We start from the raw sequence: 12270 nt of genomic DNA on the forward strand, positions 1-12270 counted from the left end.
GGCCCGCTCCAGGGTTATATGGGTGCGGATTACATGGGTGATGAAATGAATATCAAAGCGTGGCAGCCTTGAGGGAGAGAAGAGCAGGCAGTATTATGAAGTTATACCGTGGACTCCGAGGGAGTCTTTGTAGAAGATAGAAGAGGCTTGTTGTCAAGGTTTTGCTGGCCCACCTCCTGCTGGCCTGGTGATGGTGAGGTTTCTCCGCCTGCTGTGTGAAGGAGTGGCTCAGCTCCTTTTTTCACCAACTGGCGAACCATCTCCTTTCCCCTCTTTGGCAGCAGTTCTTTCTCCCTCAGAAAACAGACTGAGTGGTTGCCCCAAATTGCTGTGCGTCAGGCGACCACTCTGTAAATGGAAGAATCTTTCTTTTTGCAGAATGATCTTCGTACATACTTTCTGAAATTGGGAGTTTGTTTTATTGAAATTTTTTCTCTTCTAGTACTTGAGAAATGTTCTTGATAAAGGTTGCATCTTTGACATTTATTAAATCTATACTCTTTTATTAGAAGTTAGCATTATGGCAAAAATACTATAAAATAGATTAATATTTTAAAATAGATTTTAATATATTTTGACATTTTTGTTATAATTTAAAAATTCTCAGTGCATTGTCTAACATGGCAGTCAGTTGAACTTTAGAAAAAGTCATATATCATCATATGTATAAATCACAAATGATTAATCACAAATAAAAATTGTAGATATATGGAGAATGTTTTAACATGGGTTTATTTTGCATTTTCATTGTCTTTAGTTATATGTGGGAGTGAAAATGTTGTCCTGAGTGCTTAGATTCCATTATTTACTGCTATAAATAGTTTGACTTGTCCACACAAAGACAATAAAATAAATTACAGATAAACTTAACTCCTAAGATTTCAATTTTATCAAACCATAATGAAAATTTATTCAGAATGCTCTTGGTAGTTGATTATTTTTTAGGGCATACCATTAATTTTTATTCAACATGAAATACTTAGTGCAGTTACTATAGTACAACATATTATAAAACAAATAATACTTTTACATAGTACAAATACTGTGAGCATACAGGATAAGAAAAAGTTGAATCATTTTTTAATCAGAAGACCCCTTGTTTTCAATGTTGAAAATAAGCATAATTCTTTTAGCCTATAGGTATTGAAAGGGCTTCCCAGGTGGCACAGTGGTAAAGAATCTGCCTGCCAATGCAGGAGATGTAAGAGATGTTTGATCCCTGGGTCTGAAAGATCCCCTTGGAGAAGGGCATGGAAACCCACTCCAGTACTCTTGCCTGGAGAACCCCCTGGACAGAGGAGCCTGGCGGGCTACAGTCCACGGGGTCACAGAGAGTGGGACACAACTGAAGTGTCTCTGCATGCAGAGGTGTCGACTATGTATCATTCTCCTTTCATGTGAGGGATTGAGAGTGCTTTTTATAAACACGCAGATGTGAGTTTGCTGGACTATTTCTGTTGAAGCTAATTTCTTAATCTTTTTTCTGAATATTATCAGCAACAGTGTTTAAACTGAATTTCTATTCAGAGTGACTTTCTCTTTAAGAGCTTGAGATAATGGTAATAGTTACTGTGGGAAAAGTGATCAGTGAACTTTTTTCATTTAATTTCTCTGTTCTCAGGCTAAGGATGTTGTATTTACATCTGTTGGTTCAAGGGATGAGGTCATCCCATTGAAGGGTGTAGAGTTGCCCTTTCTTCCTTTCCCCCCAGATTTTGATTTTTAGTGGCTTGGACAATATTCAGGGGGCAACTTTCTAATAACATACAGGAGCTGCTAGAGACCGTTAATCCAGGCATCTTTCAGAAAAGCTGATAGACTTCTCAGGGGAGAGCCTCCTGGGTTTACTGCCTGGAGTCAGTGAGCAGTGCAGGCTCGCTTGTTGAGGGTAGGAAGGTACAGATACGTCCACCCGCGGTATGGACTTCTGCCAGGAGCCCCCTGCCAGGACCCCTTGGCCTGTTTGTTCTGGTTTCTCTTACCTTTTTACCTAGATTCTAGTGAGAAAGTGGGGGCTGCAGAAGTAGTAAGGAGGACAAACAGTGCCTCTAGAAAAAAAGAAACCTTCAGTGTTACTCTAGCTTAATTATTTTTTCATATACATAAATTAATAAGCTTTTAAAAGGCTTTAATATATGTTCACTGTAGAACATTAGAAAATGTCTATCAGAAGAGAAAATGAAAAGCATTTCTATTTCTCACTTGTAATTTTTCTGGCTATTCTGTTGGGTATATTTCATATTTTCTCTAGGCATGTATATACTGTGTGCGATTTTTTTCTGATAAAAATGGACTCACATTTTTTAAATATGCTTTTATAACTTTATTCTCTGAACACTATAGTTTTATAAAACTATTTATGGCTGTGCAGGATTTTCTCTAGTTGCTGCGAGTGAGGGCTACTCTCTAGTTGTGGTGTGCGAGCTTCTTATTGTGGTAGCTTCTCTTGTTGCCGAGCATAGCCTCTAGGGCATAAGGGCTCAGGAGTTGTGGCTTGCAGGCTTACTTGTATTCCATGGCATGTGGGAGCTTCCCAGACCAGGGATCAAACCCTGCACTGGCAGGCGGATTCTTTACCACTGAGCCATCAAGGAAACCCTAAACAGTATAGTTTTAATAAGCTACTGATTTAAACATACTTGATTATGTACAATTTCATATAAAAGTTATAGTAAGAGAAATTTATAATTAACATACCTATTTTTTGGTATAGACAATTAAAAGTGTTTACTCAATGAAATAGTCAGGTTTAAAGGTTTACACGAAGTTTTGAAATTATTTAAAATCTTCATTGTGAATTGAAGTATCTACAAGCCATCTGTTTTATTGTGATATTCTATAGATAATTATTCCTTAATGCTTTTCACTACTTTAGATAGAATGATACCTTTTTTCCTTTCCTCAACATGTGTCATATGATACTTAGGAAGAAATATTTTGGCATAAAATGCTTTAAGTATATCATCACACTTATTTTTTAATATTTATGTATTATTCCTCCAAAAAATTACAAATAGTAATCTAAAAAAGCCGACTGCTTTTTGCATAGTCTCTGGCTTTTGAGAGTTTATTCTAGCAAAAATGACAACTTTTTGAAATTGATAGGGATCTGGTAGGTGCAAACCAAACATTCCCTATTCTCATGTACCCACTTGGGAGGAGGAGTGAGGTAGGTTTCACCCTGTTTTCCATACCTGTGTGCCACTTTGCATGTATGCAAGCATGCTAAGTTGCTTCAGTCATGTCTGACTCTTTGTGACCCTCTGGGCTGTATCTCAGTGTTATCAGGGCCAAATGCAGAGCCCAGATTAGGTAACCATGGGCCTTTGTGAGAGTCTATAATCTTACAAGTGTTTTCTTTGTGGTGGGATTTCTTTTGGACGAGTAACCTGAGATAGGAAAGCCTTTATTTGCATGGTTATTATAAGTTCCATATAACTTTATGCCAAAATTGCAAACAGTTCTAAGTTAATGGTAAGAGGTTACTGTTATCCACCTTTGAATGCATGGTATTTATTATTCTTAAGCACTTAAAGAATGTGATCTTAGTAATTATATTTTTTCTAACTGTTCTGAGGACCCATTAAAAATCAGTTATGTTTTTATTGTTAAGTTAATTTCTGTGAATTATCTCAAAAAGTGAGGAACATCATTAGAAATTTGGAGACTGACATTTAAAAAAATATAGTTCATTTTTCTGGCCTGCCAGTTCATCATCCAACTAACTTGACAGAAACAGAATATGAAGACTTTACGAAATAATTATTTTCTTATGTCCAAAGCTATTTTTAATTGACTCTGAGCAGCGTTAATGGGTAACCATATAAATCAAAGAATATGTAAGAAAATCTCTTTATGTAAAATTTATGGCATTGGAAGATTATAATTGATGCTTGGAGTTCCATAGGTTTTGTTTGTTAAAAGCTTGCTCAGGTTTAGTCCACTCAGAGGTCATGTATTTTGATTTTTAAATGTACATTTGGCGTGCTTTTAAAAATAATAACTTTAAAGATGATCGTATGGATATGTTTAAGTCTCAAATTGAAGTGGTGTGTTGCTTGCTTGTTGAAATGCACAAAATCTCTCCATCTCCCATTGTTTGTCTTCTATTTCATTTCTACTAAAATTCAAAGATCTATGAAAATATCTCATTGTGTCTTATGTTTGAGTTACTTTGGGACTCAAAAAAAGGATAGGCCATCATAACAACTCTTTCTTAGGGAGATATCTAATTTGTCAGCATTCGGGAGTTCCAGAAGTAGAAAGATGTTTTCCTTGCTGCTATTTAAAAAACAGGGAAATCTGCAGCCTGCAAAAATTTTTGTTTGGAATTCTTATCTGCTGTAAGAATTAGAATTACAAGTTCTGCCTCCATGGAATTGGCAAAGAAGAGCATACATACACTAACTACATAGGTTACTATTTCTGCCCCCTCTTTACTGTAGTCTTCAGTAGCTTAATGGGGGGGAACTTGGATCTGGGAGCCTTTGGGACCCCTGCAGTCAGCCAGGTTCAGTCCTTGCCCACCTATAACCTAATAAGAACGGACATTCTGTGGAAAGTGTTTAAAGCTACTTACTTAACCAACTTCTGGCGGCGCTGGGTCTCTCCTGGTGTGCGCAGGCTTCCTTTAGTTGCGGGGAGCCCCTGCTCTCTCGGTGCGGTGCCCGGGCTGCGCACTGCGGTGGCTCCTCTTGGGGAGCACTGGGATTAGTTGCTCTGCGGGATGTGGGACCTTCCTGGGCCAGGGATTGAACCCGTGTCCCCTACATTGGCAAGTGAATTCTCAACCACTGGACCACCAGGGAAGTCCTTCTTCCCACGGAAAGTTTTGAGGACTTACAACATTAATCTGGTATCTTATAGAATTGGGAAATATTTATTTCTTGATTGAATATTTGTTGGCTGTCCTAGCAGTTCTGATGTCTATGTTGACCTGCTTTCTGGGTTCAGTCAAAACTGCAGTTTCACACTATATTACAAAAAGAACTAAACTGTCAGTAAATAGACCTGTGTTCTTTTTGTTTAGTTGCTAAGTTATGCCCGACTCTTGGCGACACCATGGACTGCAGCATGCCAGGTTTCCCTGTCCTTCATTATCTCCCAGAGTTTGTTCAAACTCATGTCCGTTGAGTCAGTGATTCTATCCAACCATCTTATTCTTTGTCACCCCGTTCTTCTCTGGCTCTCAATCTTTCCCAGCATCAGCGTCTTTTCTAGTGAGTCGACTCTTTGATCAGATGGCTAAGTATTAGAGCTTCACCATCAGACCTTCTAATGAATATTCAGGGTTGATTTTTTTTTATATATAACTTAATAAAAATGAGCCTGAAAGATAGATTTTCTCTTTAACAACAAAATAATGTTATGTGTCCATATACATTTTAGTTTACCCTTTGGTAGGTTATTTAAATTTGATTTTTTGGTTAATTTTAGACTCTTTTTGATCAGAACAATGCTGCAAAAAAGGAAGAGTCAGAAACTGTACACAGAAATGATTCTTCAAAGAAACTGTCTGTCGAGAGAGTGTACCAGAAAAAGACGCAGCTCGAACACATTCTCCTTCGTCCTGACACGTACATTGGGTCAGTGGAGCCATTGACACAGGTAGTTATTAAATTTTACTGAAATTAGATGTATATCTGTATCTACTGAATAACATTTTTGTGATTATATGGTTTGTGAATACATAATTTCATGTGTCTGGTAATAACGTAAAGAAGGGAGAGCGATCTAAGAAGCAGAAATGTCTTCATTTCCTACTAGGGATTATAAAACTAGGAGATAAAAACTGAGAAGTATAGAGTATAGGGAAGTGTATAGTAAAATGGTGCTTTATGAACTTCTTAAAAGTTCTTAAGTTCTGGCTGTGGTTTATTTTAAATTATAGAATTTATATGTACACATTGACTATTGTTTAATACTGACTTGGCTTACCCTTAATGTCTTATTTGATTCTAGCAATTTTGGGAAGCAAGCACTGTTTTCTCCATTCTATAAATGAAGACACTGAAGTTTAAATATATATATATATATGTTTTTTTTTAGGGATTTGTTCAGATCCCTCAACTAGTGAGAGCTGGGATTTATAACTAGGTGTCTTTGACTCTAACATTATGCTGCATTCATGTTATTTTACTCTATGCTGTTTATTTATTGGAAAATATAACACGTGAAGCAAAGTGTAAAGTAAATATGATTTGGTTTTTTTCCTGTTTTATCAGGTTGGCTAAAAAGTTCATTTAGGTTTCATAACATCTTGGGGAAAAACCTGAATGAACTTACTGGCCAGTTCCATATTTAAATAGTTATTAACAATTTTTGGTGCTTTACATTAAAGCTGATTTTATGAGTAGAATACAGACTTGATATAAAACAATTTCTCAATTTATAGGCTATTTAAATTGAATATGGATTCAGTAAGGTTGCTTGTGATTGAAGTAATATGTTTTTGTACTTTGAAGACCTAAGTATTTACAGTGTAAATGACAAATACGGGTTTATGTTTTGTAAAACTTTACTCCATAAATTCTTTTGAATTTTTCTCTCAATGCAGCTCATGTGGGTATATGATGAAGATGCAGGCATGAATTGCAGAGAGGTTACCTTTGTGCCGGGTTTATACAAGATCTTTGATGAAATTTTGGGTGAGTACTTGTTTAAGATTTAATACATTTGTTTCTATTGATATCATTTATAATGTTCCTGTATATGTAAAGCCAAACTTAATTAATTTTAGAGGTCTATCTCAGGTTGTTATGTTGAGTATAAATATTCTTCAGAAAATCTGTTACATGCTGTAATATGTTCATATTTCTGGACATTATGTCTTTGTGTTTTGGTTTGTTCATCTGTAAAATGCGTGTATTGTATTTGGTCAGTAACCCCAAGGTTAGTGTGTGCAGTTGTCGTGGGGTTGATTGCATCCCAGTCGCCAGGGAGGGCATGTTAAATACAGATTCCAGGGCCTGATCTTTGCAGATTCAGTTAGTTTTGGGTGAGATGCATAAAACTGTGTTTCTAACCAACACATTAGGTATTTCTGTTGGGTAGCCAGGTTTAACAACCCTTGGTTCAAATACCTCTGTGCTTTCCAAATCACACAGTTAATTCAGTCACAATGAAGTGTTGATGTGTAATTGACTCCTGGGGAGTACTCAAGACTTCGGGAATGTTTTTAGCCACATAGATGCATTAGTGCCACTGGGTTTCCTGCCAGGGTTGTGTGGGTCTCTTGAAGCTTCTTTCCGTCTTTGGGAAAAAGAAAGGAGAGTAAAACTGGTTACTTAGTTTTGTAAGTTTTGTACTTTTTGCTCATCTCACAACTATGCCAGTTTTAGGTTATACAGTGTTTATCAGGAACATATGCCTTCTGTGATTGAAGTTCAGTTTTACAGCTAGCTCGTGTTCAAATTTTACTGAAGCCATGGTTAATGTATGCAAATATTATCAGTTGTAGTTGATAGGATTTAGCATTTTGATTTCTGTGGATGCTAAAGAGTGCCTTTCTAATTCAAAACCAACTGGTTTCAGCTCATTCTATCTATAAAATCAGTAGTTTATTGAAGGCGATCAAGAGAAAGTAGTTGTTACTAAGATAAAATATAATTAAACCCAATTTTTAACTTTTAGGCCTGGATAGGGGATTGTAAACTGTAGATGTTTGTTTTCTTATATCACAAAATCATCCCCCCACCTACCCCACACCTTGTTTTGTAGAAGACATAATAGTAATTTAGTGTGACATAAAAAAATTTAAAAATATTATTTGGAAAATAAGGTTTTGTATTAGAAGTTACCAGTAATTGTTTTCTTTAACTATTACCATATGTAAACATTTATATTAAGTAGTGATGCACTTGCAGCCATATGTTTGTTTATGTCATGTATGTCTGTTTAACTTTTTATGTATTACTCACCAAAGTATTTTTGTAGTTAATGCAGCTGATAATAAACAGAGGGATAAGAACATGACCTGTATTAAAGTTTCTATTGATCCGTAAGTATATTTCAAGTTTAATTTTTTATGCTAAGCTGTTTTATTCAGGTAGTCCCAGCTTATGAACATGTCTCAAATGAATAATTCATACAGTTAGTTTCCTATTGCTTGAGACCATGTTATTCTTACCTCTTTTAGCCAGAATGCTGTCCTCTTAGTTTCCTCTGTCGTTGAGTCTTTTCCTCCAAAGTACTCTTCTTATGGGAGCTCTCGGAGACTGTTTTTCTCCCTCTCTGGTGCTGTGGATGCTGTTTTAGCTGCTGGAATAATCACTGGGGGTTTCTTCCTTTTGCTTTGGTACTCAGGGCCAAGTGCACCATCGTTAGTATTATTCCAGTTACGTTATGGATTAAATTTCTTCTTTCATAACCAACATTTAGGCTTTTCCGTTATTTATAACATCATTTGTAGATTGAGAACTGCTGGTAGTGTAGAATAGGTACCGAGTGTTCAGCTACTCGCTGTGGTGATTTCTTTTTTTTTGGAGGACTTGGGGGGGGTGTGAAAATAATAAAGTTCTAAGTTCAAAATATAGTTTTTACATTTATGCTATTTTCACCAGTATGCCTTTTGTAAGATACTACATTATATTTATCCCTTGTAATTTCATTAGTAGGTTAGCATGATTTTAAGATTTTTTCCTTAACATGAAAAGTTTAATAATTCAGTTACAACTGTATTGTCAATAATCTAATTTCAGAGGGCATGGTTAAGATAAATGATATAATAAAAATATAATTTATATTTGGTTATACAATGAAGTTGACTATCTTACATGAAAATATTACTACATAACTATACTATTGAAGTTCTTGATTTTCTTTGCCTTCCTTTCTTATTTTTTCACTTGCATCATTTCTATAATGAATACACTGTACTGAAAATTTAAATGGTAAGATGCACACTTAAAAGTAAGTGGTATGGTATGATGGACACTGAAATGTTACAACTTATGCAGACGTTTAAGATAGTTTTAAGGAAATTTTAGCTGTCAAGATTTCTCTTCTTCCATAGTTAGGGAATTGTCAGTTAAAAATGATTAAGTTTTAGGAGAGTAGTATGGAGTAATATAGAGGTTGAATGTTTAATATCTTCATGCTTTTTAAAAAATCAGAACTGACTGAAAACTAAGGAAGAAGGCCTTCTTAAAACTACATTCTTGATGAACCTGGTTACAGTTATTTGATTCTTTTATCTTAATTGTCTTGGCCACATTGATCCAGCAATGTGCAGTTAAAAAACAGCTTACGTAGAATCCCATTATAGTGAAGTGATTAAGAAGTGAGCTATAAAATAGTTGACCAAATAGTGGCTCATAGTGACAAGCTTTACTTTATTCCAGATTCTGGACAAGGTGATTCTATGTAACTAGTGTCTTTATTACTGCTCTTTCTTTTTTTCATTCTTTTTAAATATCTGTGTAGAGCAGATTTTATTTTTCTTTGTGCATGTGTGTTCATGAACTCTGTGTAAAAGAAAGGTTAAATTTTAATAGTTAATGGATCAAATGTAGAGAATGCACTGTCTAGCTTAGCTCTTATTATTATTACTCTTTCAGTAGTACTCTGTGATGTGGAGATAAAATTTAAGTACAGAGCCATCGTTGTAAAAGATACAGGAATAGGTCAGCAAGGGATGCTGTACAGAATTTGGACAGCAGTTCTAAGACACTAGAGAATTTAAAGCAACTTCTTACAGGGGAGTTTAAAACCCATTAAATAGTATAGTGTAATGGTTAGTATTGAAACAGCTTACTTGCTAGCATCAATTTGATTAAAAACTAACAAATGTGAAAAGCACAATAACCAGAGTTCTAATTATTTCTCTAGCTTAAGGATTCTATTTAGGGTTGAAATTCTTAAAGCTGTAGCCTTCAAAAAAAAGTACACTCATACAGAATATACAGTATGTATACATTTTAAAAATTGCTTTCTATATATTATTTTTGTACCTTTCTATTTTATATACTGAGGACAGCCTTCCTTATTAACTTATATAAGTCTACTTAATTCTTTTAAACTATCCTTAAGTATTATGTCAATATGTCATAATTAACCTCTTTCCAGTTGATGAATATTGGATATTCAGCTTGTTTTCCAAGTTTCTTTTTAGCTTGAATTATTTTGGAATTTTATTTGTAGCTTATTTAGCACATCATCCTTTTAATACTTCTTTGAAGATTATTGATGGAGCAAAAAATGCAATTATATAATTCTGAACCATTGTTTAGAGATTATAGAAGTAAGTTCCAGACCTTGGAAGTGAAATAAACTGAAATTTTTTAATAGAGAAGTGACTTTGATAGAAAGTTTCAGTTTCATACTCATATAGGCTTATAGAATGTATGAGGGAAAAAAATGTATGAGGTATCATCTTATTTTTTTGAAACTGTGAAGATGATGAATTTACAAAGTGCCTTATTTTAATTATAGTACTATATATACTAAGTAGGATGAAAAGATTTTAAGGATTTTTTCATGAGTATATTGACTTTAGTGTCATTCTGAAATGTTTAAGATCTGTAATTTTCCATCCATTATCTATCTTTATTTCCTTCAGAATTGTTCTCTATTAGTTTTAAACTCCATGAAGTGTCTTGTGTTAAAAAAAAAAAAGATACTTAATAAGTTACACGTTTTAAACTCAAACTAGGAACTATTTCGATATTTAAGAAAATAATGCAATACAGGGCCCTTGTTTTCAAGGCTTCACTCTTAACCTCTGGATATGGGACACACAAGGTAAAGTACAGTAGCTAAGTTGAACTGTTACATACTTAAATATTTAGCTGTATATTCTGTAAAGAGCATTTACCCACACATGAGATAACCTAATTATGTCCTGAAAAGTGAAAGTGAAGTTGCTCAATTGTGTCCAATTCTTTGTGACCCTGTGAACTGTAGCCTACCAGGCTCCTCTGTCCATGGGATTCTCCAGGCAAGAATACTGGAGTGGGTTGCCATTTCCTTCTCCAGGGCATCTTCCCAACCCGGGGATCGGACCCGGATCTCCTGCTTTGGAGGCAGACGCTTTAACCTCTGAGCCACCAGGGAAGATGATTATGTCCTGAGGTCTCTAGTAAATAATTTTTTGGGGGGGCAAGTTTTAATATAAGGAATATTGGAAAACATTGTTTTAGGCTGGGAGGACAGAAGTTGTAAATTGATTCTTGAAGTTAAGGTAAAATTTAGCTAGACAGAGAAGAAAAGAATTTTGTAGGCAAAGGGAAGCTGATGAAGAAATAAAGAATTGAGACTGAATATGGACAAGTAATAAAACTGACTTAAAGGAAAATATGATGGATGTTGGAGAATAGTAGTTCAGTTTGACTGTAAGTAGGGGTAAGCATAAGGGCCTTGAACATGCAATAGAGGACTGCTAAGCTTGATTTCATAGAAAACATGGAACTACTGCTGTGTCCTGGAGCAAAAAATAGTGTTATGAAAGCTGTGGTAAGTCCATCATTGTTATGAAGAATATATTTAAAGGGAGTGGCTAGTTCTGTTCTTAGCTGTGTTGCAGTAATCAGTTTTTAAGGTGATACTAATTTAGACTCATACAGTGGCATTTGGAATAAAGGAAGATTGGATAGAGATGAAACAAATCTAATAGGACAAACTAATGTCTTAATGGTCAGGAGATATGAATAAAAATAACAAAGTTTGAGCCCCTGTGGTTCAGAGCATTGAACCCATGTTGTTAAAAGTGAGGGAAGGAAGAGTTGAGTCTCCGTGATTTGGAGAGTTGAACCTGTATTGTGAAAAGTGAGGGAAAGAGAAGTTGATTTGCTGATTTGGGAAAAGAAAATGATGTGCTTTTTAGTCTTTTTCTTAAACTTTAAAAAATGTATTAATTTCCTCCTGTGTCTTTGATTTTCATTTTGGCTTTTATAACTTTTTAGTTGTAATAACTAGTAACTCTAGAGAGATTAAACAAAGTATGTGTAAGTGAAAGAGTCTAAGAGTAATTGTGAATCAAATTGCCAAATGGTAGCTTTTAAAGACAGTTCTCTGTTGGTTATGAAGCTGTGTGTGCAAATTTGGCTCTTAAATGATAAAGGCACTGTGGTATATACTCTCGAAAACAATAGGGTAGGCAAAATTTTCCGTTAGGACCACTGCCTGTGTTAAGTTGCTGTTAGCTGTAGGAACCTCTACTCCATACCATTTAGGGCTAAAAAGGATGGTTTTCTGATAGAAATACCTAAAAGATCTAAAATAGGTAATAAATATTTTAAAGCCATTTAAGTTAGTGTGTAATAATGATTGCTA

The 12270-nt window shown here is 35.0% G+C and overlaps 1 protein-coding gene and 1 non-coding gene across 5 annotated transcripts in view; one reads left to right on the forward strand and one right to left on the reverse strand.

The window, feature by feature from the left end:
• Positions 1-12270, forward strand: part of TOP2B (DNA topoisomerase II beta) — a 61612-nt gene that overhangs the window by 8572 nt on the left and 40770 nt on the right. For 2 of the 4 annotated variants that reach the window (XM_070459823.1, XM_070459822.1), the window contains exons 2-4: positions 5437-5607; positions 6557-6647; positions 7936-7999. In XM_070459823.1, the coding sequence (XP_070315924.1) occupies positions 5437-5607; positions 6557-6647; positions 7936-7999 (326 nt within the window). The remainder of the gene's footprint in view (positions 1-5436; positions 5608-6556; positions 6648-7935; positions 8000-12270) is intronic. The other 2 variants (XM_070459824.1, XM_020881577.2) reach the window with 1 other exon arrangement.
• TRNAW-CCA (transfer RNA tryptophan (anticodon CCA)) lies at positions 10981-11052 on the reverse strand. Its single transcript has one exon. It is a non-coding gene; the product is annotated as a tRNA-Trp (tRNA).

Source organism: Odocoileus virginianus, chromosome 32 (assembly GCF_023699985.2).
Source record: "Odocoileus virginianus isolate 20LAN1187 ecotype Illinois chromosome 32, Ovbor_1.2, whole genome shotgun sequence".
Taxonomy (NCBI): Eukaryota; Metazoa; Chordata; class Mammalia; order Artiodactyla; family Cervidae; genus Odocoileus; species Odocoileus virginianus.